Below are 27,803 nucleotides of genomic sequence, written 5' to 3'. Positions count from 1 at the left end.
AACACCTTTCTTCAAATAAATCAAAAATGGTTGAAATCGGTTCACATGGTAAATAATTATTCCTGTAAAACCAACATACATACAACATAAAGGGTTTTGTACGAAAATCTTAAATTTACTGTATTTTTTTTACTATGGTATCTGAGGCTACATAAACTAATTACAGCTCTAGATAATCTAGATATACCTTATCCTATTGTACATCTAAGTACAAAATTTCAGAGCAATTGTTTTAAAATTTGTGCGTAACTACGTTTGTATGGAGAAGCTTGCTGGGGATCCTTACATTACATAATTGTTTAGTTACACAAAATGATTGAAAGTTTGTAAGGAACCCTCAGTGCGCGAGTTAAACGAACTCGCACTTAACCGTTTTTATAAATATTTCTATCCTAAGACAAGACAACTTTTTTTGTGACGGAGTGGCCTAGGGGTACATGGCGATAGCCATGATATCTGAAGACACCGGTTCGAATCCGGCCTCCACCCCTGGGGGGCTTCGGGGGGTTTAGGGTTCCGTACCCAAAGGGTAAAACGGGACCCTATTACTAAGACTCCGCTGTCCGTGCATCTGTCCGTCTGTCGCCAGGCTGTATGTCATAAACCGTGAAATTGTTACGGATGATGTATTTCTGTTGCCGCTATAACAACAAATACTAAAAAGTACAGAACCCTCGGTGGGCGAGTCCGACTCGCACTTGTCCGATTTTTCTTTAGTACAAAGTGATAATCTTACATAAATCGACCTAGAGTGCAACCACGCTAAGTTTGCATGCCATGTGCTGCGTTGAGTAGGTATAATTATAACTGTAAGGGTACCGGTACAAATACGGGACGCGGTCCTTCAATACGGTGACAGTCCCGTATATACGGGACGTATGGCAACCCTATCGATAGCTAAATGACATGCCAAAATTGACGTTTATTTCGATTCCGCTGTAATCCTAATAGAGACCTTGCGCGTTGGAGGGTCTGCCATCTTGTGACCTGAATCGGAACCATAAATATGTACATTTACACGTCACGTGTTTTCTTGTGCATAGTAAGTGCTTCCATCTTGTGGGCTAAATCGGAACAATAAACATCACATTTACGCCTCGCGCCAAAAATCTGACGGCTCCTGTGCTGCCTCCTACAGTTCATGCACGCTCCCTATAAGAACTATCTACGATATTTCTAACGTCAAAGTGACATTGGTTGCCCGAATCGAGCTGCTTCTGTCAATTGTACGACATACAAACGATATCTAAATGAGAACTTATCTAAACCGGAACTATCGTTATCGTAGGAACTTCATTCTTCGAATCGGGCCGTAAGTAAAGCCCGACCAGAAATATATATTATGATCATTGTCAAGAGGGCGCTGTTTGGTACCTACTGTATATTATTCTTTGATATTATTCAAATAAATAAGTTAGATTACTTACCTATTTCTCTATGACTAGGCTTCAGGTATGTCAAAGTATTAGTGTCATTCTCATCAGACATTAGAGTGATGAGAAGTATAACGAAAATAATATTTTTTTGTTAATAGACGCCTACTATAAATTTGCGCTCGTATCCGATACCTACACATTATTCTAGCATGAATGGCCATGACGATCGTCCATATCCTGCTAGGGCTGGAAGATACCGGGATGCCAACCCTATCACGCCGTTCAGAGTATTCGTATGTGTGTGTCTGTCGCTGCTGGTCGGGCTGCACGTGTACGCGTATGTGTGGGGGCCGCACGAGATCGCGACCAGTATATCGGACGTCAAGTACTTCGTGATGCAACTCTCTAGAGAAATATCGCAGGTTGGTTGCATACGTTGTTTAGAGTGGTATTCAATATGTATTTGCATCTCTTAGCTTCCTACACAAGTTACTCCTGATTGGCCGCGCGTAAAACCTCTACCAGCAGTTACCGATTTAGACGCCTAGATGGCAGATTTCTAATTTGTAACTTCCTTCTTCTTCACGATGTCGCTCATATGTAAGACCTATATCTATGTACCTATACGTACTGCTTATATTGTATCAAGCACACACTAATTCGAGATTGTATCCTATTTTGAAACGTTTGTGTTTTGGACGAAACACATTATGTTTATCAGCTTCGTATGTCTTAATCAAGATCCAAGATCCCTCAGCTCCTACACCCTGAGTTTTACAAGCTTTTGAAAATGAGGACTCCTACTTCTTTAGTTATGTTTATTAATAGGGTAGGCACATTGTCGTATACATATCTCTATCGTATCTATGTCGTATGTTTTTTTTTTCTCAATTCAATCATGGACATTATGACACAATTTCTTTTAGACCGACCTAAGAAACGTCAGACTTAAACAGCTCTATTTCTCTTGTTTATGGTAACAAACAAAGTTACTAGAGTCAGGCCAAGCCAGGTTAACTTGCCTTCCCAGTTCTTAATCACATAAATGATAATATTAAAGCATCTCGTTTAAAACACTTATAAGTAGGTTCTCTTCATACTAAATGCTTTGAGGTCGATTTAATTTACACTTCTCCTATATCATGTCTAATGAAGGTGCATCGAAAACATGAGCGCCTGCAATCAGAGGTAGAGCGCGTGTCATCAGCGCTGCCGGTCGTGGTGGCGGCGGCGGGGCGCGCCAAGGAGGCACTGAAACCGTCGCGCGTCGACAGCCAGCACAGCCTCGCCGACTACGACCGACAGGTGAACGTTGAGCGTATTCAGACAGCGCAGTGGCGGCGGCGAAGCGCGACAAGGAGGCGCTAAAACCATCGTCGCGCGGCTACATTCAGCACAAGCCTCTCAAAAAGTCAGTCTACTTAATAAATTCTCTATTGATTAGCACGCACATTATTAAAACCTATGAAGGTTCAAGAATTAAAAAGTTTTTTTTATCGATTTAGTTTTCTGTTTTTTTTTTTTAAACGTTAATCTTCTGGGGTCGTTCATCTTTGGGGCCGCTACCCTGTCCAGAATTACAAAGGTTGAGTTGCATTGCATCAATGGCCAAGTTGAAATGACATCGTTCCACATAAGGCCGAAGGCCCGAAGTGTCCAATTGCGGCGCGCTTCCTTGCAAGGCCGAAGATAGAGCTTCAGGAGAGCAGAGCTTGGAATTGAATCAGTATGATTTCAGGTCTCATTCTGCTCGGTCTTTGGCCTCCCTTGGAAGCGGAATTTACTGGTATAATTCGGGTCTTCAGCCCGACCGTCAGGCCTTTGATTTTGCCATCAATTTATTTATATAACAGAATAAGACGGCTCTACAGTAACTTGGCCTTCAGCCTCATGCGCATTTCGGTATTTTGACACTACGTGGAACGCGCCCTTAGGCTTCCTAGCCTAGGGCTTCGAAGCTTGCTCATCATCATGCTTGCGCTCCTTTGTCTCTTATAGAATATAGCGCCTCGCTCAGACGCTCTGCGCTTTCGGCTTTATGAGGCGCTCAGATTTTATTTTTTGGGTAGCCTTATGAAATGCCTTCAGGTCTTTGCCCAGTCGGATAGACACTTAGTCTTTGGGTTGTGTCCTAAACTTTAACTGCCTGCAGCTCGGCCTTCGGCCTCGCAAGAGGACAGTGGTATGTCGAGGGCTAGAATTTCCCCTTCATGGCGCCCCCGCAACAGCACACAACTTATGCATGTTGTACAATTGTAGGTACCTGGTGGCGTTGTGGTGCTATTTTCCAATTCATCTTTAACGCAACTAACCAAACGTCGTCATCAAATTCTTATCTCCTGCAAATCAGTTCTGCTTGCACCGTGGTCTATGTCTATATTAAATATGGATTTTCGTTAGCTGAAATCTGTCCCGCTCCCGCCCCGCCATTTCGCGCGGACTTATTGTGCGCCCGCGCCACTTAAAACTGTTTTTCTAGATTTTTTTTCACATTTTTGGCGCCCCCAACTATTTGGCGCCTAGAGCGGCCGCTCCACTCACTCTAATCTAGATCCAGCCTTGGGTAAGTATCTAATACTTCTTATGAGTTAAAGTTACTATTATTATTTTAGATTCTTCAAAAATATCTGAATACCAAAATATTTTTTCAAACTGCTGCCAGTTTACCATTTAAAAGGGTAGATCGAAGATGCGGCGTGTGGGTAGACCACAATTAGAACTCGTCAGTTCTGATAATAAGATTCTGTGGTTGTGCACACAAGGGGACGTCAAGTTGTGCCAACCCTAATAATTGCTCGGAGCAATGCTGAGCCGAACGAAGCTGAGAATGCCCGAAACGATCAGTGTCGTCGCCCCACTGATAGTGCCGAAATTTCCGGAACATACAAATAGTACATGGTACCTACCTACGTAAATATGAGTAGATTAGGTATATTCCCCGTCTTTAATAATAGGTATATATAAGGTAACGTATATACTTAGTTTGAAATGTACTGTATTGTGTATGTATAACATTAAAGTCTTTCTATAAATTGGTCAAAGAGTAGATATATAGAGCAAAATAGGTACAGTAGTTTTGATACTTTCTGCACTTACCTTAAAGATGGGTGATTACGCGCTGGAGTCGGCGGGCGCGCGCGTTCTGGGCACCGGAGATACCGTGGGCCACTTCCACTACGATGGGCCCGTCAGCTGGGCGCTGCACGAGCTCACGGCCTGGGCGTGTCACGAGTGCCAGGTTACTTACATTCCTTACACTATCCCGTCAGCAGAAGCTGTACGTCGTAGCATAGTTATAATAGCAAACGTGCTGATTGTATATTTTAAATTTAAAACATGGGTGAATCATCTTTTTAGTGTCACTCTTTGCCATGGTTACGGTGGCCCTCAGCACACGGGGCGTAAGCGTAAGAGACGCGTATGCGTATCGTCAAAACGATACGAGTAACAGTCTTAAATAAGTCCTTGAAGGGGAACGAAAATTTGATTATTTTTGCGCTACGACGCACGGTTTAGGAGATACAGCCCTATTTTTTTTTTCAGTCATGCAATAATCTTTATAGGGCTGTACCTATATCTCCTAAACCGTGCGTCGTAGCGCAAAATTAATCAAATTTTCGCTCCCCTCTTGACGACCTTGAAACTAATAATAAAAACACAAAATCGAAAAAAAAGAAAAAAACTGAAAATTCATCATCAAAACATCATCTGTGAAAATTTCAACTGTCTAGCTATCACGGTTCATGAGATACAGCCTGGTGACAGACGGACGGACGGACGGACAGCGGAGTCTTAGTAATAGGGTCCCGTTTTACCGTTTGGGTACGGAACCCTAAAAACAAGCGTAATGGCGTTACGTCGTAGCTCCAAAACAATCACATATCTGTTTTCCTTCAATACCTTACGCACTGAATAACTTATCACATTATCATCATATATAATCATCCTATTTCTATTATTATTTCATTGCAAGTTTAAGAAAAGCACTATACAAATCTCGCTTCGTTTCCCGGCCTCTATAGTAATGGACTATTACCAAATATGATTTTTTGTGGTACCTAGTTATTAAGTCATTTTCATAAAGGGTCATCTACAGTGATCGTACCTTTTCCAGCATTGTTGGTGCGATGACGTCAAATAACACATGACAGCGACCTAGGGTTGTCGACGTGTATAATATGATTGACGTTTAAAATTGTCATTGAAAATGAAACCCTATTTTTTTACTTAATCAGTTATTATAATTGTGTATAACATTTATTAAAATAAAAATAAATAAAATTACTGTAACCCAAAATTCCTCAAATTTTTCGGAGGGTATGCTAACGATTAGTTTTCGTAATGTTGATTGTCCTGTCGAACAACAGCAACCAGCTTGTTTATTTTCTGAAAATAAAAGTAATATTACAACTGTGTTACATTTGCTCATATACTCGTAGTAAATTAACCCGTATTCATTACATTATGCATATTGGGTTAGGCTTTACATGTTCTGAGAATATTTTCTATGTTTCCGATTTGTTTAATACGCTATTTTATTTTTATTTTTGATTTTATTTGATTTTTGGTTCAAACAATTTAATATTGGGCACTACTGACAACTGCACCAAAAATGCTGGAAAAAGTACGATCACTGGTCATCTACTAAGCAACTAGTCGTAACTTAAGCATGTCAGTAGAACGTCGTGATACCTACACCATTTATTTTCTTCTGACAAATTGTACCACTATTGTGCCGTAGACAATGGGACAGACAAGAACACAAATAAGGTTGATCTGATCCACTCACATATATGTACAGCTATGATTATTGCTACTTGACTTTACTGAGGTCCACATGCCCATAAAATGCTCCATTGGTGCAGGCGGCGCGTGCGGTCATTCAGCCAGGGACGTTGCCGGGCCAATGCTGGGCTTTCAAGGGAGAGCAAGGCGAGGTCGTCATCAGACTGCTCGCCACCGTCCACATCACGGGCCTCAGCCTCGAGCACATACCTCCGCATATTGACCCTACCAGGTAAGTTCTTTGTCCCGGATATGCTTACCGTGCCATCATATAGCTAGGAACCCTACATGATCCCTGGAAGTGAATCACGGACCTAACATGCATACTAGGTCTAGTTCTGTAATGACCTGTACTTCTTGTGCCACAGGGAAATACTATCAGCACCTCGCCAGTTTCAACTAGAAGGGCTTAAGTCCCGTGCAGACGCGTCGCCTCACGACTTCGGTATTTTCGAATACAACAAGAACGGCAATCCCATCCAGTACTTCGACGTAACTTGGCAAGCACCGCAAGGGTTCAACATAGTACGGTTTAAGGTGCTATCCAACTGGGGGCACCCCGTGTACACATGCGTGTACCGCGTCAGGGTGCATGGCGACCTACTGCCCGGACAGGCGCCGCGAAGCCGTGTGACTGTCCAGGAGGAGGCAATGATCGATAACGGATGACACGACGTGTACCAAAGAGCATATAATCACTACGTTTTAAGAGACGGGACTTCCATACTAGCGAGTGGACTCGGTTTGTTTCGCAAATCATTACCAAAATCTACGACAAAGAACTGTCAAGGAACCATAATACCAACATAACCGAGTTAAATAGTGTAGTACGCTACACGATTGCGATTCTTATCGATATCGATAAAATGGGCAGGGTTGAAACATAGGCTCCTGTCTACAAATTTTGTACTCGAAATCAGGTTAGCATCGAGTCCACATTTAAGTTGTATGTTATATAGTGGATAGTTATTTGAGTGGACTGTCGGGCTTAATGTGGACCCGAATTATTTTAATACAGTTTTTAAGTCGTGTTTTTTTATTTTATTTAAAGCTTTATTTTCAAAATGTTCTGCATATACATGTTTCAATAAATGTTACTTTTCTATGGGAAGATGTATCGTCAGGTCTTCGTTCCCTACAAATTTGACCCACTGCCTGCATCTGAAAACATACAGCCTTGGACAAACATGACTTTATCTACAGTTTATATTCCAAGTATTTGCTAATGAGATGATCAACTGATTATTTAGCGCTAATATGCATCTATAAATCATGTTTTTCGGCATCCAGTTATCAACAACCCTTTATCAATGCTCTAACTTTTTATGTATTTATATGTCTGTCATGAGAACCGGTTTGGCCTACTGGGCAGTAACCCTGCCTATGAAGCCGATGGTCCCAGGTTCAAATTATGGTACGGGCATTTATTTGTGTGATGCTTATTTGTTCCTGAGTCATGTGTGTTTTCTATGTATTTATATGTATATATCGTTGTCTAAGTACCCACAACACATGTATTCTTGAGCTTCCTATGGGATTAAGTCAATTTGTGTAATAATGTCGTATAATATTTTTTATTGATCACAAAAAGAGAGATTAATTTACTTACATTTCAGATTAATATATTAAATAATTACTAGATTAAAAAAATATGTCAAATAATGACCATTTATGCATAGATGATAGATAATTTTCCACTGAAAATCTTCGACGAATTAATTTTGTGTCATATTGCATGCAAGTTCTCAGGAAATTTCACATATTTTATTTAATTACTTACACTGATATACAAATAAACATACAATTATCGATAGTTTTAGTACATCCCTAGTTCACAACTAAAAATAATATAAAATATCAAATTTTCGATGTGTTTAAAGCCTGCTGCACCAAAATAAGGTCAAAAGTGTCTAAAGCAATACGTACCGGTCTTTATCCAAGGGAAATTTCGCCATAAAATCCCTTTTTTCGTGATTTTCTCGAGTGGCTCGCTTGCCACATATTTCACACTTAGTAAACCATTTTCTCGGTGGCATTATAACGAAGTCGATCTTTACTCTGATCACGGTTCACTATTTTCGATATTTTCACTAAATAATAAAGAAATTGCACGAAATACCCGAACAAAACATTGAAGCCTTCATAACAAACAAAACAATTAGGCTGACAGTTGACTTGATGTAAACTTGACAGAATAAATAGCACTGACGTTTTATTTTTCTTCGTTGGCAAAGATTTGCGAAACAAGTTCCATACAAAACTTATTTTGTTCCTAGTTGCGTCAGCCTGACGTGTACCAGCGTTAATATTAAATTTGAATTTCCTACCTTATCTATCTATAGTGCGACATGTGCTTCCCGCCTGTCTCATTGTCTTTATAAGCAAAGAATCGATTAATCGTGTTAGCTCCATAGACCTGTAGTAATCCTCTTTACATTACCCAGTATTGCCATTATCGATGTCGTGTAGGTACCTAACTTTAAAAAAAAACCGTGACCGTATAAGTTGTTGGGGAAGTGGTTTATTTGTATTTTACAATTAGATGTTAGATGAAAAAGACGTAGTATTAGTCGTCGGTGCAGCTCATGAAATACGGCCTACTAGCCTATCGACTAGGCCAAGTTCGGTGTCGTTTTCGTATAAATAGGGGATGCCGAATTCATGTATGGTATCATATTGATAAGATTCTGTCGCAAAAACATATAAAATGTGAAAAAAAAACGTCTGAAAATATAGAGACGGACAAAGTGCCAAAAATATGTATACACTACCCTAATCTATGGGCCATAAGGTCGTATATACATATTTTTGGCACTTCGATCGTCTCGATATTTTCAGACGTGACCGTACACTGCTTAACCTTTTCAACGCTTTCTCCCTCGCATCAAAATGTGGCATACACGCCAATATGTCAACTATTGAGAAACGAATTTAAACCTTATCTGTCAAAAGTAAAATTGCGTTGACAGCGTCTGCCATGACCGATTTAGTGGTCGTTGGCGTGGTAGGCACGACAGCACACGACCACTTTAGTGGCTCTTGGCGTTCAAAAGGTTAAGGGATGGTTTTTGGGATAAATTTGGAATTTATAACATGTAGTCCAACTTCGAAAAAAAAAAAATGCAAATCTCTGGTAAAAACTAGTGACGACACGACAGTTTTAAGCATGTTTGCTAAGGGTTGCGCCCGGGCGGACTGTCGCCGGCGAGCTAAAATTATTAGTTATATTTTTGGTGCATATTAAAAAAACTGTATGTTCGTTTTTCTTTACCATACAAAAAATGACGCTATAATATTTCTTTTTACTTTTTTCTTGATGAAATATAATAACAATTGTTCTCTTCAATATATCGTCAGTATTTTTGTAACACATTGTATAGTGACCATGGTGCCCAGTATACGTCTACATTATAATTAAATAGTTACTAATTTATCTATGTTTGTACTAGAATTTAAATAATCAAGGAATTTAATAATAAAAGAAATTCCATGGCACAGCCTTGCGACCGAGATTTTGAATTTCGAACGAGAATTATAAAATGTTCGAAGTTGGACTAGGTACTGGGTCTAAAAAGACACCTTCCTTATACTGTGGCTTAAGGCTGTGAAAGGGGAGGTGGAATTTTGTATGGGGCATCAATAACCGCTGAACCGATTTAGATGAAATTTAGTATAGATAGAGATAGTTTGAGTCCCGGGAAAGAACATAGGATAATGTTTATCCCAAAAATTATCTCTTAAATGTGGAAAGGGAGGTGGAAGTTTGAATGGGAAATCAATATTTAACCGCGGAACAGATTTAGATCTAAGCTACGTCTACATCTTCGATTTAGTTGAAAATGACACCAAACTTTACTTAGAACCTGAACTTCAACTTTGCCAACCTCAATTACTCTGAAAGCATACTTCCTTACTTCTTATATCTATGCATACTTCTGATTAAATTTCGCTTGTCAGATCCCTCGGCTATATCACTAGTTGTTTTATATTTAAATTATACCGATGTGGTATGCAGGGTAACGATATATAATGGAAAATATATGGAATTTAGACATGTGTTCGTGGTTTTTTCTATCAAGACAACTTTAACATTTTGAGGTTTTGCTTAGAATCAGCAACATAGTCTAGTTTACGAGTGATTTTTTTCATGGCATTAGCCCTTGATTAAAGTATGTAAAATTCAATATAAAAACTACAATTTTGCTTTAGCTCCCTCTTAAGATATTTTCTTATGACTACAAGTAGGCTGTATAAATTATCTTCATTCACATGTCCAAGACGTTTCGTCTTTTTTTGGCTATAGGTACCAACCCATTATTATAATGTCCTTACCTAACTCTTTTATTACCAAGCTAAACCAGCTCCTTTCAGTTTGACTTAAACTTATTGGTTTTTCTGCAAAATCCATTACTTTTGCGCCATTAATGCCAGGTGCACGGTCAGGGCTATTGTGTCCTTGCACAAAACCGGAGAAAGCCAAAACCAAACAGTAGATGTTAATCTGGGTGTCCGGCAGCCGAGGGTTATAAAAATGCGTGTATTGTGTTCGGACAATTCGACAAAGGACATAAATTAACATGAGCAAAGTGATCATGAGCCCCCGCGGCGCGCGCGCACTAATGGGTTGACCAGCCCCCCCGCCCGCTGCTTGTCTCGCCGGCCGCCGCCTAATACAGCTACTCTCGGCACGGCTTGTCGTAGGTAAAGTTTCCACTTAGGTACTAAAACTGACGGGAAGAAAATAAAAAAAAACGTTAAGAATAAAGTGCACTTTACAGCAGAATACGCCAGTAGCTCGCGCCTAATAATCAGAGGGCCTACCGCGAAACACGAAAATCGAAATTTCGTTATCTCTCGTGCATATTCCAGCGATAGAGAGGTAGATAATGAAATTTCGTTTTTGTTTTCGCGGTAGGCCCTCTGACACGTTGACTTCGTGTTTTTTTTTTCATTTACTCAGTTTACATAGAGCTTTTATGCTACCAAATGGATTATACAAATTTCCTAGTTAAAAAATAATATTTTATGCTGATTGATTGGGTATAAAAAATGTATAATTATCCGTTTGAAAAATCAAAGTAACAAAACTGCTCTCACTAACAACTAAGTATGCATTACTTAACAAAATCAAATATGAGGCCTACAATTTTAAGCCTAATACCTATATAAGTATTTATGCAGCATCAAGCTATACATTAGAGGTTTTATTAAGTAAAATATAGCTCATGTAGAGCACTATATGCCGAATGATATCGTCCGGCGACAGTGTTATTTGTGGCATGGCATTGGAATTCCAATAGTACCTACGCAATAAATCTTAGAATGTCTAATGGGAAAATAAGGAGTAGGCTTGCCTTACTAATAACATTGTATCTCAGGTGTATGTTATGTTATCAATAGGTTTTTTACATAGATATTTATGTAGGTAGAAGTTCTGGTAAATGTTTACTGAGCTAAGCTAAAATTATGATGAATCATAAAAGTTCACATCAAAGCAGGTAAGTTCATAAGTAACCTAAATATCGACTATTATGTAGGTAATAGGTATTATTATAGTGAAGATGTTTTATGTTTATGCGTTACGTTTTTACCACGACAGTGGCAAACAGATATTCAAATCTAAAAGGACCATATAAGTATGGTCGTCATGGTCGACCACGACTGGGCTAGGGACAGAAACAGGTACCTTGGCAACATCTCTTGAATATCGCCTATTTAGCTGGTCTATGCCAACCTTACTTGGGGAAATCTTACTTGACATTACAACGACACAGCGACTGCAGAATATAACCGTATTCCCCATTTAGCTCTGTGGATATTGACATTATGGAAAATATTTTACATAATTTGATGTATATATGTGGACCCACCATGTGACTTTTTTTAATTTTTGATTATTTTAAAAATTTGGAGCGAAAAACAGACTGCATACAAATTTAAATGCTCCTGACTCTTATAATAATAAAAAAAATATATATATATCAAACGTAGAGGCATAGCTGTGGTTGATATACAACAAATTGTGTCAGCAACAAGTTATGTCGGAGACTTCCGAGTTTAATATTGTTTAAGTTTGGGTTCTAAGTCAAGTTCGGTGTCATTTTCAACTAAATCAAAGATGTATGTAGATTTCATCTAAATCGGTTCAGCGGTTACTGATTCCCCAAACAAACCTATACCTTCCTTTTCACTTTTAAGGGGAAATTTTTGGGGAAATTGGTATTTTTCACATTTACCTCCACTTTTCCACTACAGTGTCGCACCATAAGGGTTCCTTTTGTATTTTTTTGGTACGGAACCCTAAAAATACGCAATAGGCAATAATTATTAATTAGGTAGGTTCTATACCTGGGAATATGAAAGTGTATTTGTTCTTTGTTTCTTGTGGAATTATCAAAGACATTTGGCAACTGAAATAGATGTTAAGATATTGAAAAATACTGGACATGCGTAAAATTGGCGTAACATCATGGGTAGCATCATTATCACAAGAAAAATAGAGCAACTATTAATGTCTAGGCGACTGTTCTATTCACCGAGAACCTTCGACAATAGATAGAAGTCATAAAGGGTGAAAGCACTCCTTGAAATGTATCCTTTCGGGTGAGCGCCGCCTACGTGCACCTACTCTCGATATTAATGATGTGATCTTAGTTCAAATGTCTTTCGCAGTCTCTCTTTGACGTGAATTGATGATAGCCAAATGGTCCAAGTTTGTTTGCCTGGCCACCTAAATATTTTGTGAATTTCGGTGTTGTAATCCTACTCAATACGAAAGGTAATGTCTAATGTACCTACAGCGAGATGCAAAATTGCATTGACACATTATAAAAGGAATTCATTCATAAAGTTGCTATGTACTAGCTTGCAGCTGGGTGTATGTTATACAACAGGTATTGTTTGTTTTAATAACATTACTTATAGTCGTAAAATAGTTATTTGTACAACAAGAGGGCAAAGTTTGAAATTTCTTTGAGTGCTCTTTTTGAGTCCCGTGCAAGCGCAAGATTCTATCTCTATTAATTTTAATCGATCTAATTTAGGATCTTGAGCGTAGTAAGGGACTCAAAAGCGCACGAGATATAAATAACTTTGATCTCGTGTAGTACACAAAAAATTTCACGTCGTCAGTGAGAACGTATTTGGAACGTACGTGTTCATCACTATTTCACTCATGTTTCCTGAAGGTATTCTAACAAATAAGTTTAATTAGCGCAATAAAACAAAACGAAATAAATTTCAATAAAATAATACGGAAATAATGAAATAATGAACATCAATTGACAGTTCAATCGACAACTTTTTTTTTGAAAAAAAAAAAACTTTGTAAGATACGGTCCGAATTGCGGATACTACTATTTGTCAACTATAGTAGTGATCGTTAAAGGTAGAATTATTTACTTTGCGTAACAATTGCGTAAATTTTTATAAGTTAATTGTTTTGATTGTATAATAAAATACGTAAATATGATGTTTTTATTAAATTTTAAACTTTTATTTCATTAATTATAATGAATGGAGACTCGTAGTAGGCTGTTTTGGAACAATGCGGTCTGACTTATTTCGGGGGTCTATTATAAACCGTCAATATACCGTTGAGTTACATATGAACTTTTTTTGTCTTTTTGTTTTTGCTAATGACGTGAAAGGGACAAAAATAATAGAATTCAAATATTTAGAACTTGTATTAGGCCCCGCACGTTGAAATGACATTCGAATATAAAGGTAACTTGAATGCGATTTTGCTCACTGTTTTTAAGCAGCAAATTACCCTTGTTCGAGCTGCTGACGTGAAACAGTTATTTGTACAACAAGAGAGCAAAGTTTGATATTTCTTCGAGTGCTTGTTTTGAGTCCCGTGCAAGCGAAAGATTCTATAATAGATTCACGAGCTAATTTAGAATCTTGAGCGCAGTAAGGGACTCAAAAGCGTACGAGATGTAAATAACTTTGATCTCGTGAAGTACACAAAATTTTTCACGTCAGTCAGCCATCAAAAAATACAACCTGAAAAAATGTAATCCGTCTTCATCACTATTTCACTCATGTTTTCTGAAGGTATTCTAATAATTAACTTTAATTACCGCGATAAAACAAAACGAAAGAAATTTCAATAAAATGATACGAAAATAATGAATTAACGAACATCAATTGACAGTTCAATCGTCAACTTTTTTGTTAAAAAAACTTTGTAAGATACGGTCCGAATTGCGGATACTACTATTTGTCAACTATAGCAGAGATCGTTAAAAATCGTTAAGTAGAATTATTTACTGCGTAACAATTGCGTAAATTTGTATAAGTATATTGTTTTGATTGTATAATAAAATACGTAAAATATGGTATTTTTATTAAATTTTAAATTTTGATTTCATTCATTAATTATTACGAATGAAGACTCGTAGGGTGTTTTGGAACGATGCGGTCTGACTTATTTTGGGGGTTTATTATAAACCGTCAATATATCGTTGAATTACGTATGCACTTTTTTGTCTCTTTCTTTTTGCTAATGCCGTGAAAGGGACAAAGACAATAGAATCCAAATACTTCGAACATGTATTAGGCCCCGCACTTTGAAATGACATTCAAATATGAAGGTCACTTGAATGTTATTTTGTCTCACTCAGTGAGCAAAATGCGATTTTGCTCACTGTTTTTAAGCAGCAAATTACCCCTGTTCCAGCTGCTGACGTGAAAAAGATATTGTTTTATCTTTAATACCCCGATTGTTGGAAAATATATCTCAGATGTTTTGCAAGAGCATTTTCCCACCACCTCCTCATGGCCTTTCCTGGCTCACACCGCGCCGTACACACCCAACCGGAGGCCGATTCATCTTACAATAAATTGGCTTAATTTATGGCTTTCCAATCATCATTGGATCATAGGGACCCTTTAGGCATGGAAAACCACATTTGATATAATATAATATCATCATTCGCTTGTACTTTGTATACTGCAGGTGCGGACGAGTTACTCTGCGAGTAGCACGCGAGTAGGTAAAATGACATAACATATTAAGTTGGATTACTTACTACATTTAATTTAATAAATTATAGAAAAGGATAAAAGCAAATACATCAACTACCTACATTTTAAATATTAACTAACTATGTAGGTATATACCTATTTGTTCGATCCGAAATCAGTATAACGTCTCTTGCCATATCTATCCTTTTATATCGGAGGATTTTTGGCAGTATTAAAGTTTATCAAGCCTTTGTAATAGTTGGCAATATTTAGTAGGTAGTTCCGGGCGAGTGGTCGCGAAAGGCTTGGTGGCGGGTAAAGGATTACGGAGTCGGACGTGTTTCACGGTTGGCGGCGTTGCTTTGTCGGCGGGTGGCAACTTGGCAAGCCGGAGCTTCCGGGTCGGTGATGCGAGTTGCGAGACGGCAGCGTAATGAAACTAATGAAAGGTCGGGGTGAAGGGTAAGATTACGAGCGGTGCTTCTTAAAGAATTTTAAAAATCTTATCTTTATCGATATTATATTTATTTGACATTAGTTATTTTGATGATGCCAATATGTGGATGAGATCCAATAAAAGTAATATCAAATCAATATGAGAGTAATCAGTAGCAGTATAATAGACAATAGTAGTATGTGTGCAGCATCTTTCGGTTTTTGCGTTTCCTACTGTATATTGCTAAGGCTCTATTTTAATGCATGTTACAAATTGTTAGACATACCCGGTTAATGATACTGTATTGCAGGCATAAATATGTATTACACTAATTGTAAGAAGGATAGTAAGTATAGTGAACTCGTACCTATGTACGGTCGAGGAAATTGATTCTTTAGCAATTTGCGATTCAAGTTAATTTGGTTGTACATACTTATGCTAAGAACTGTCCAATGTAAAGAGGACCGTAAACTGCTAAAGAATCAATTTCCTCGACGGTACCTAGACCCGGGACCCGGGTATGTCCTTAAACTACGTCCAAAAGAAAGAGGTATGGGCACTGTGAGTGCCATCTCGCTTGGTTCGCAGCGGATTTTATTTCTTACAGAAAACCTCAGCCAAATAACACTAGACCATGCTCATAGTGTTGTGTTCCTGCCGGTAAGGTTGCTAGAGCTCAACGAGGGTGCGTAGTGTTAGGGTCGGCAACGCGCATGTAACACCGTATGTTGTGGACCCGGGTACGTCCTTAAACTACGTCCACAAGAGAGGTATGGGCATTGTGAATCTCATCACGCTTTGTGTGGTAGGGTACAGCCAGTGGATGTCATTCTAGATCTAGAGCAGAGCCCAACTGGGGAAGTACCTCCAACTTACAGAAAACCGCAGCCAAATAACACTAGACCCTACTCATAGTGTTGTGTTCCTGCCGGTGAGTAAGGTTGCCAGAGCTCAACGAGGGGCGGGAGGGGGTTAGGGTCGGCAACGCGCATGTAACTCCTCTAGAGTTGCAGGCGTACATAGGCTACGGAGACTGCTTACCATCAGGCTGACCGTATGCTTGTTTGCCACCGAAGTAGTATAAAAAAAAACAACCTCTGGAGTTGCTGGCGTCCATAGGCTACGGAGACTGCTTACCACCAGGCGGGCCGTATGCTTGTTTGCCACCGACGTAGTATATAGAAAGGAAACTGGATTTGTGCAAACTGGATTGTGTGAATATTATGTAACTTGTTTATTTCATGCAGACTGTAGGTAATGTATTTAGTCTCGTGAATATGAATTGTAATATTCACTGAGCTCTACATTCACGCCATGCGTATTCAGTTAGCAGGGCCGGGGTGCGTATTGTAAAAGTGCTCTTAAACAATCTTCTTTAAAAATTAACCGTTCCTGTTTGAACCTTATGCCCTGGGCAAATAGATCCCTTTTGTATTGGTAGTTGACGAGCTCATCTGAATTCAACTTTACGCGAAGGTGTAGTCGTTGGCAACCTCTTTAAATATCCTGCTACTGTACTGTTGGTAGTGATTGTTTGTCGGGTTTTGTCCCGGTCCGTCCGCTCGGCTGGCTACGCTAAATGTCGCCTTCAGGAAATGCGATTTTAACAGCGAAAACATCAGAATTACAAGTCATCACTATTCACTCTGTTGCCTCCGGGCAATAGCATGTTGTTGTCAAACCCCTTATACCCTTTCATTTATCCGGCTTCCAAGATAATAAAAAAGTACACAAAGCCCATTTCATAGGAATTTTATTGTGCTTGTATCTTACGTACCTAAAGTTTTTTAGCCTCGATTTATTTCTAAAGGATCAATGCCATTTTTTTTTGTAGAACGAGTTGAATCTTAGTAAACAGCGCAGGATGATTTGACAGGCTTCTAAACAGTATCAAATGGGTAGGTGCTTGTTGAAAATTGCATAGTTGTAACGTGTGATCGAAATTACTATAATGGAATTTCAATTAAGTATAATGGACATTTGGAAAGACCGCAAACAAGAGTTATCTCGCAGTGACAGCGAAGGGTTCGCAGCAGGTATGGCCTTATGGCGCGATCGGCCCTTCATAATTTACAAAAAGAGCCATTTATTAAAATAGAACCCTTAGTAATTACCGGGCCTTCATTCCGACATATTCGCTACCTGCCGACAATTTGCCATTCGGCCCTTTGTCTGGCGGCGTGGCGCCCTAAAGGGTTCTAATTTTAAATGCGGCGTGTAACTATTCGCCCTTTATCCGTAAATTTCTTTTTCGCGGTGGTTAGCCGGCTCGCTGCTTGCTGGACGCAATATGGCGCGGTTTTTTGTCGTGGGCAAGGGTACACATTAATTAGGTACAACATTGCCATTGTTTAGTTTTTGTGGTCGCCTTTCAATACTATTTTTCTGTATTTAAAGAAAGGTATCGGTGGTCAAGTTCACGCGCGACTAGTTCAAGTAGCGTCCAAACATTGATACTGTTCCAAACTCGGAAGACACAATACATAGTTTACTGGAGAATTAGAAGAACGTTATGAATTAGCAAACGTAGCGTCGTATAATATTACACGGTCGAGCGTCCAGGCCGGGCAAGGCAAACAGTGGCGCCGGCCATCGGCGCAGTTTGTCCGCAAACACGGATCGAATGAATATAGACAGACGTGTGTACGCTTGCAGATCGCGTTACAACAACAAATATTCTTGTTTATTTATAGTGCCGTGAACAGCTCCGTTCGGGCGGCTGCCCCGCGCCTAATGCAATGCAGTCACCATGGCGACGCTGCAGCACCCCACACACATGGGAGACCATAAAAAAACAACAAAAAGGGAAAACAGAAAACTCACACAACTTCACCCCGGTTCCTGTCGACGCGAATGTCCGAGAGTTCCCTTCTTTCAAACATAATTTATGGTCTAGAGGAAATAAAACATAAAAAATAGAAAAGGAAAAACGACGGCACGCACGATAAAAAAGCTCGTCGTAAAAGTGCGAGCGGGGCGCCGGGAGCGGGCGCCGCCGCCCCGCGGGCGTAACCCTTCCGCCGCCCGCCTCGCCCACTGCCAAAGGGTTAGGGCGACTTACCCTCGCCTCCGATCTATGTACCCAAACTACAGCTACACCTATGTGGACCACTGAGAAATGGGTTAAAGTATTTGTTAAATCTTCTGCATTGCTGCAATGTTAGCAGCGTGCGTGGTCATTTGATGGTTGGATTAATTCCTCAACTTGGTTGCAAACTAGTGCTATGATAAAAAATAGTGAATGTATCAGAACATAATTCAGAAGTAATTAAATTTCAAACTTAATATAAAATAAAAAACCTACAAAACGATGTGTTTAAGGGAAAGGTTGGTGATGAATTGGGCATAGCAAATCTAAGTCAAGTACCTACGCACATTCACTTACGTATGCAAAACCACATAGTACATATACCTATAAAAAACAGTGCATAATCCCAAGAGAGACATCGCATCGGTCCGGACCGATAGCCGAGATGATGGCGCGAGTCAGAGGTAATGAGAGTTTGATGTAAATGCGTCCCGGGGCCGAGGCGGGCGAGGCAGCGCGAGGTGACGAGGCGCCCTGCGGTCACCCGCGCGGCGTCCATCCGTCTCGCCTTAGCTCTCTCCGTGCAGGGTTGGCACCACGTCATTTCAACGTGGCCCTTCTTTTCACCTTCTGTTCTGTTCAGGTCAAAAACGTCTTATTGTAGGTTGTAGTGCATCGCGTATCACTTAATTTTAATTCGAAGTATACAATAAAACATGTTTTCTTCTTCTTCTTCTTCCTCGCGTTGTCCCGGCATTTTGCCACGGCTCATGGGAGCCTGGGGTCCGCTTGATAACTAATCCCCAGAATTGGCATAGACACTAGTTTTTACAAAAGCGACTGCCATCTGACCTTCCAACTCAGAGGGTAAACTAGGCCTTATTGGAATTAGTCCGGTTTCCTCACGATGTTTTCCTTCACCGAAAAGCGACTGGTAAATATCAAATGATATTTCGTACATAGGTAGGTTCCGAAAAACTCATTGGTAGGAGCCGGGGTTTGAACTCGCGACCTCTGGATTGAAAGTCACTCGCTCTTACCGCTAGGCCACCAGCGCTTAAACAGCGCAATAAAACACGTTTTAAGAGTTTAAAATGTTTAATTTTTAAATGTTCTATTTTAATGGCTTCTATGTATTTTCATTTTCAATTGTGTTTTTGTTTTTTTTTTCTCACTTTGTACGCATGTGTGTGTGCGTCAGTGTTAGCATTTTTTTTATATACTTTGTAATTACTTGTGAGTTCCTGTAATTGGCTCTCTGTATTAATCTTGTTGTCCTATTGTAAGTTTAAAGCTGTTGGTTCTCCTGAACATAAATAAATAAATTATTGAATGGTGTGGTCATAAGAAGGAATATTTATGATACCTACCTGTATGCATAAAAGCCTGAATGGCGCTGATTTGCATTACGAATTACGATGAGTACAGTCAGCATCAAAAGTAGCGGATCAAATAACGTTTCATAAGTATCTACCATTATGTAACAGCTTACCAAAAAGTGATGTCTTTAATATAGAATAACTAAGACTGTAAAATATATACTAGTGAGCGCGAATTTCAACAATTTATCTATATTTGGAAATGTTATCCGGAATATCAGATACTTTTGGCGCGTTGTTTCATTCGTTACTTTTGATGCTGACTGTACAACGACAGATACTCGTAGTAGCTCTCTTGGTGACATAACAAAATAAAGTCAGAAATTCAGCTATTACATCTCGGAAGAAATTAAAAGGTGAAGTTATAGTCCGCTAATATAGTTAGGGTATAAATTGGGGTCCAGTGTTGTTAACGGCTACCATATAAAACATTTTAACATAGAAAATTATGTTCGTCGATAGGTAAATAAATAAATAAATATTATAGGACATTATTACACAAATTTACTAAGTCCCACAGTAAGCTCAATAAGGCTTGTGTTCAGGGTACTTAGACAACGATATATATAATATATAAATTACCAGGATTTGAACCCGGGACCATCAGCTTCGTAGGCAGGGTCACTACCCACTAGGCCAAACTGGTCGACAAATATTCTTATTAACCAGCGAGCTAAAAGCTGACAATCTTAAAAAAGCCATGATCCTTAAAAAAAATATGATTTAATTTAATTGGCACCGCAGCCCTGGGCGGACACCGCACCCTCCTTGCTCAGGCACCACATACAAATATGTAGTTAAGTTTGGACTTTCTCTCGAGAGTGGAGATTTATCGATAAGTTTTAGAGAAAGATCTCCATTTATAAAGCCACCATCGGGTAACTAAATCGTTCCAAATGCCAAAGTTTAAGCACTGTCACAATTTATTTTTTACGTGTTTTGTTCGAAACTATTTATGTATTTACATGTAATGTATATATCTTGACGGTATTTTATATATTTTAGATAAAAAGAGGTTATGATAACGAGTCATATGGAATACATAGATATCATCGTAATGGCAAGCGGTAGCAATTCGCAAGATGATTCTTTACTTGGTTCCCGCCCACCGGCCGCCCGCCGCTGCTTTTTTGGCAATCTTATTTATTGGCGATATATTCCTCTGGGAGGAAAACTCGCATCATGTTAATTTCCTGTGCCAGCTCGATCGCCACATTTTTTTTGCGATCGCCGGTAAATAAGCCTTGCCGGTTAATATACCTAAGCAGTAAACACAACGCTTAGTTTGTCACACAATTAAGGTGTAACAAATTTAGGTAGTATAGGTCTAAAAATAGTCACCATTTAGACCGCGATTTTTATTAATTCTCAAAATACCAAATTGCAATATGAATAACCCTAAATTAATCTATACGATTTTATACATATTATGATTATTTAAAAATTGTTAATACGTGTATACTTAGTTATTAAGAATATCAAAGTGATTGTAATTCAGAAGGTTTTGTTTAATGGGAAATCAATAGATTGAGTAATATGCTTAAGGCAAGGTAGTCCGTTACGTCACAATGGACTGGCGATGTGCTCCCGACAAGGGCCAACACATATAAATAACGACTGCCTTTATGCGAAGGGGCCCTCGAGGAGCTTCTTCGACTTCACTTATTTAAATTCCCGTTTTTTGTTACCAATTTACATTAGATTCCATACAAGCTAAGATGTCAAGGTACGGAGACGTGTCCCTTCGTGTAGTAAATTGAGGGTCACACAAAAACCGTTGGGCCCGAAGTCATAACGTCCAGCCGCTCGCCCGTGACGGTGAAAAAGTACGGCTCAACTTTTTTTATCTCTGTCCGTTCGATGCGAATAACAATTCGCAATGTATTTTTTCGACAATGCATAGTTCGCTCGTCGAGTAACCGGTGCACTGGGTGGTTTAAATTTTTGTAAAAAAAGTGAAATTACGAGGGGACGATTATAAACACATGCGCGAGCGCGTCAAATCTTCAGCCGGCGCGCGCGTCTCTCGCTCGCATTATGGGTTTTTTAAAACGACAGTAGCACGGGGGAAGAGTACTTTTTTAAAAATAAATTTGCTTTTTTAGGTTAAAAACATGTCCCCACAGTCGAGTCCAATTGTTGCGTGTCGGATGAGCACGAGTTCAATTTTATGTTCGGAAGGGATTTTTTAGTGCGCATTACGTGGCACGCGGCGCCGCAGGGAGCGGGAGGGTCACGCGCGGCGTCCACCGAAGAACCCTTGCTTTGTTTCAGCCGGCGACCACAATTGTCACAAGATTCGCGACTCAAGTTGCCGCCGCCGCTTTCGATAGTTACAAACTTTGAAAATCACTAAAAGACGATTTTTGATTTCTTTAAGGTGCAGAAGGCGCATAGTAAAGCAGTTAAGTTTAGTACTCAAGTATTTAAATATGTATATAATATAAAATCTAGATGATAATAATTTGTCATAGGAACTTATTGGTTGGGTTAGGGTACCAACTCATATTAAATTAAATATGATATGAATATAACCAATGATATGCTCCAGCAATATTAATGATGCACAAGGCAATATACTTCTAAATCATAATCACGATAGAAACCATTTGCTTGTCAAAGAGATATATATTTTGTGATTTTAATATTGATGGACAGCTTCACAAGTTCAGTAATATCATAAGATTTATAAGTAGGTAGATACTTTCACCGGTCACTTTACTCGAGCATTGAGGAAAACATTTGAAAGCATAATATGTATTTTAAGCCTAAGAGCGTATAAAAGTACCTACGCAATGGAGGCTGGTGGAGGCGACACCGAAAGAGGTGAACAAGTCACAACTACTTTTTACTCCCTGCGTCCCGAGGCGGGAGGGTGCCTCCCTCGCACACACTCGTAGGGAGGGTCTCCAGAGATGAAAGTTCCGTGGGGTTAACGAAACTAACACATAGGCACATGTGAGACAAACAAACGCGCGCAGTTAGATATCTAATTCTAACTTTAATTGTGTCTTTTCAATCAATACTGTCTTACCCGTAACCGTACTTCTCAGGACTTCTGTATAGAAAAAAAAACAGTGAGGGTGGTAAGAAGTTTGTTTTGTTGCCTAATTAATAGTTCCATGAGCACCAGAATTATTAAAAAGATGATTGGAGACTGGGTCGGTGGTATTGGTATGAAAAACATATGTTAATATTTGAAAAAAAAAAAGGTCTATCTTAAGTGTATTATTGTACATACGCACGGATATTTAATGTATGGCTGGCACAGACGGATCAGACAGGTCTTCTTTCAGTGCTTTATGGCTTTGCGCCCTACTTTATATGTTTCTCTTGGGAATCGGGTTATCTGTACGTGTAAAAGTAAGGTTATTCTCATTCTAAAGTTATTCTATCGTTACAATGTGCAGTAAATAGGCACTGCATCGAATCGCTGCGACCGGACCAGCATGCGTGTGATGCGTGTGAGCGTATCCCCCGAGCCACCCTTCGACCCTTCGCAAAAAGCGGACCACTGCATGAGCTTTGCTTTGCATAATCAATAGCGGCCACCATTGTAAAGGGCTGTTATTCTTGGGGTGAAATAAATAAGGACGCGCATGATATAGTCGCCACATAACCGTTTGTCCGGCTTAGACGCCTCGGTAACCGCTTGGAATTATTATTTGAGATGGGGTTTCTAGGTATTATTATTGCCAGTCCACGCCGATCGACATAAATTTTAGGGTAGACTTTTCTACATTACTAGGTAGTATTAAATTATAAATGTAATAAATAAATGATAATTTTGTAAATCTCCATATATATGTGTTACCGTAAGAATTCGATTTTTATGACAACGCATGATCCCTAGTCATTACTAGTTTTCCGTATCGCCTCAGTGAAAACGCGTTTTCACTAGTTAAAACTATTTACCTAGTATTCCGTAAGGCCTCGGTGAAAACTTAGTAGTTTTGATGAGTCGGTGGTGAGTCGACTTTAAGAATTTTATGTTAACTTAAAAATAAGCTTTTTTGTTGACCGTAGCGTTAGCGGAGGTCTCCGTTTTAACTCGGGCATTTTGCTTTCGTATGTCCGGATGTTCTCATCTACAGGTCGCAATTCTTAATCAATTATCGTAAAATTTTGTGACCGGATTTTATGATTAAATAGTTTTTTTGTTAATTCAGTTTTTGGAAATTTTGCAAAATGTGAAAATTGGACTTAAGAGTTCACTGTGATGAGATAACGACCCAAGTTAACTACTTTTCACCACACCAATGGTAAAGGTCCTCTTGATTGTTCAAAAACTAATGAGAAAGTTGCATTTTATCCACATGTGTAAAAACTAGTTTTAACTAGTGAAAAAGCTTTTTCATTAATATAGGTTTTTACGGTAACATATGCACCCTATTGAAACCAGAAAATTAAACCAAAATTATAACATAAAACAATTGCTAAGTGTCATAATTATGATGATGTGAATAATAACTTTAACTTTCTCTGTAAAAAATAATACTGATAAACGACGACATCCTCGGATTTCGTTTGTCATTACTTGGTCTTGTCTAGCTTCTAATAATACGTTAGTTTTAATTTAAGTATATCTACGTAGATCCTATAGTGATTGTTGCTCAACATTGCATTATCTTGAAACATTTAGTAAATGAACACGTGTGAATCGTGTGATGTTCTATTAGCGATAAAGATACCTACTTCTTTATTAAAGCAATCAAGTTGTCATCAATCCTGAAATGGACAGCTTACGCTATCGTTCAGAACAGTTTTTTTAAACTTAATTTATATGTACGTCGTCGATAGAATTAATACGTCGTTCAAACTTCTAAGAAACACTTGTGATCGGGGGCTGCGATACTAATATCACACATTTTTCAAACATAAAATTGCATAAGGTTCCTTTAGCTTAGTGCATTGATTTATCGTTCATAAGGATGGCTATTTTTCTGGTGTTCGATCAGATATCTCACGCGTTTGCTACCTACATCATTTTAATCCAAGACAATGCCCTATTAAGACTTGTTAATGTTAACATGTTTTTATTGGATGTGATTGATGCGAGACAATTTAACGACTGTTATTTACTGATGATTCTGTTCCGGTACATTAAGCTATTTGTATGTACAGGTGTAGTTGGGGCTATACATCTCATTCATAGATTAATGAAAATAGGTGTATTTCTTTTCTTGCCTTTTAATCAACGATAATTTAAATTAAAATAAGCGGCGATGATTTATCTTTAAAACTTCAAGTAGTTACGTAAATACCAGAGTCTCCAAAATACGGAAATCATCGGGCGGAATATTTAGTTTTGTCATCGATTACGCAAACTGTTTCAAGGGTGCGCTTCGTCGATTCATTGTGAAAAAATGTGAGAGCGTATATAAAAACTAATGCAGCTGGCGCGGAGCACACATGCGAATTGTAGCGAACGTTGCCGCAAGCCGAAATAGCTTAGGCGCCCAGGGAAGAGACACGAGATAGGGCGTTAGGCAGCAACGAGCTTCGGCCACATATCGTCGCAGGCCTGCAGAGCGCAGACCCTCGGCCGCACATAGCCGCGCGGGAAGGGTTCGCAACCCGCCAGAAGGGTTCCGCTGGCAAGGGTTCCGCGGACCGCCGACGCGCTTGCGCACGCGAATTCGCAAAAAACTAACACAATGCACACAACAACGCTGTTTTTGTTGTTAATACAGCAGATTGTTCGTGAATTTTATTTTCTTGACAAAAAATGTAATATCATCAACTCGTTCACGCCCGGCCTTTCAAAGGGAGCTTTTTGAAGAGCTAAACGGGGAAAAATGGTAAAACTGGTAAAAAGTGGGTCAGAAAGGGGTGCTTTTGAAACTAGTAATCACTACTTCGCGTCGATCGATTGCCGTTATTATTGAAAAAAAAAACCCTTTTGTGTTATCGACAGTTGCGTATTAGATCTTTTATATCACGGAACAGTTTTATACGAGGAAATAATAAGAGGATCTAATTGCATCGAATGATTACACACGATTTCGCATTTTAAAGAACAATGAGAATTTGTTGGCCGTTTTCTGTGTAACTATGAAATGTTTGGAATTTACTTTTATGTACTTTGTAGTCTTTGTTGTGTTAATATTGTCTTATTGTTATATCATGCAATAATTAAAAAGCTAGCTATTAATCATTTCAGTCATGATTACCTATTGAATAGTCTAACTTTTTTCTTTCACTTGCAAGACTGCCTCCTTGAAGGTTGCCAGATAAATCAGCCATACCTATACCCATATGGGTAAATCATCTGGCTATAACCCATAAATATATACCTATTAAATTGAACATGGCACTCATATCAATATTTCGAGACTGAAATGATGCTTTTCACCTGAGTTAAACACTCTGCTTTCTATGTAAAATACGAGGAAAGTAAAATACGTGTGTATTAAAAAAAACATGATAGTATAAACTTACATAGTACTTTTTAAGGGTACTTTCAATTACCAATTCAGGTGAAACGTTATTTATGGCATAGGGAGTTAAATATCAGAATGGAAACTGTCCACCAAATCCATTTAAAACCAAATTTTAATAGCTTATCGTAAAAAAAAATGCACTTGGAATGTAAAATGCTCTAGTGCAAAAACGGATCACTTTTTGCACACTTAATGGAACAAAACTTTCAGAGCATGAGAAATGAAAACCATTTTTTTACCCAATATATACAAAAAGTGAAATCTCAATCATTTATAAATTAGATTCGCGGACAGCGCCGTTCATCCCTTTATCGGTCTCATTGGCCACAATAAAAGGGTGTATTCTATTCTATCGACTCTTAATAGAACACGATTTTTTTCATTTTTTATTTATTGCAGTTGACGATTTTGATTCAATGAAAGCGACGTGTGTTAAATGAATTATTCTGTAGACGACCATTTGACTATAAAATTTAAATCGTTATTTGTATCTAATCCAATAAACAAGGCATAAGGCGAGGCAGGCATGTGACTATTTTTTTCATTCAAGATAACTATAGATTCTAGATGAAGATGGTCGTAGAATTTTACTTATCTCAAGGTAGTTTCGCTCTACGTTGTTTGCGCTTGACAAATTAAGTAGCATTATAACATGTCTGATTGATTTGCGGATTACAAAATATGATAGACAAGTTAAATAAATTAGGTACTACCCTTTTATCTGTAATGCGCTATTACACGATAGTTACACGGCCATTATGCCTTTACAACTTTTCCCCAACCCTTCTATTGTGGGTTTTTTTCAACGCTGCACTTGCACACCGGACGCGACAGTAATTGAGCACGGCGATGCGCGATGCGTCGACACACATGCCGCGCAGGTAAGGGTTCAGTTTCACTTTTTACGCAACTATTTCTTTAACCAACCCTTTTTTGCTCAGTGTGAGAAATCTAAAAAGGATTATACAAGAATAATATTAATAACTTTTATGAATATCAAAGGGTGTTTTTAGACGATGTAAAAAATATCAGATAGCTGTGACAGTTGAGGTAAACAACTTTCCGTGGACACGGCATGGGTCGTTTTTTGAATGTCACCTGTTGTTTAAAGGGATTACTGGGATATAAAAATAAGAATATCGTAAGGGTGACTCTATTATAATTTAATGATTTTTTTAAACCTAAATTTACTTTACCTTTATTTTCGTACATATGTATAAGACACCAAATAACTATAATAACTTGATTGACTGTTAAGTCAAAGCTAGTAACTATTAGTATTGTTTCGCGCAGCCTGACTTAGCGCCATCTATTCCAGACTCGGGTTACCTAATGAATTTTCTTAGATATTTTTAATAATATTTAAAAAAAATTGAATAATATCAA

General features: G+C 38.7%; 1 protein-coding gene across 1 annotated transcript; it reads left to right on the top strand.

Annotated features, from left to right (window-relative positions):
• The first annotated feature begins 1,368 nt into the window (after window positions 1-1,368).
• On the top strand, window positions 1,369-6,838 carry LOC133517007 (SUN domain-containing protein 3-like). Its single transcript, XM_061850111.1, has 5 exons — window positions 1,369-1,798; window positions 2,532-2,681; window positions 4,480-4,614; window positions 6,242-6,393; window positions 6,530-6,838. Exons 1-5 carry the CDS (start codon window positions 1,586-1,588, stop codon window positions 6,828-6,830), a joined length of 951 nt encoding a protein of 316 aa, XP_061706095.1. The 5' UTR covers window positions 1,369-1,585; the 3' UTR covers window positions 6,831-6,838.
• The last annotated feature ends 20,965 nt before the right edge of the window (window positions 6,839-27,803 follow it).

The sequence above is a fragment of the Cydia pomonella genome, chromosome 4 (genome assembly GCF_033807575.1).
Source record: "Cydia pomonella isolate Wapato2018A chromosome 4, ilCydPomo1, whole genome shotgun sequence".
Classification (NCBI taxonomy): domain Eukaryota; kingdom Metazoa; phylum Arthropoda; class Insecta; order Lepidoptera; family Tortricidae; genus Cydia; species Cydia pomonella.
The sequence above is the reverse complement of the archived record's forward strand: the minus strand, read 5'-3'. Positions and strand labels throughout refer to the sequence as shown.

Bases quoted from the DNA above. Each gene is read 5' to 3' on its own strand.
- LOC133517007 (XM_061850111.1), top strand. From the start codon at position 1,586: ATGAATGGCCATGACGATCGTCCATATCCTGCTAGGGCTGGAAGATAC. The intron at 1,799-2,531 runs GTTGGTTGCATA...TGTCTAATGAAG, and splicing joins TCTCTAGAGAAATATCGCAG to GTGCATCGAAAACATGAGCG. The intron at 4,615-6,241 runs GTTACTTACATT...CCATTGGTGCAG, and splicing joins GGGCGTGTCACGAGTGCCAG to GCGGCGCGTGCGGTCATTCA.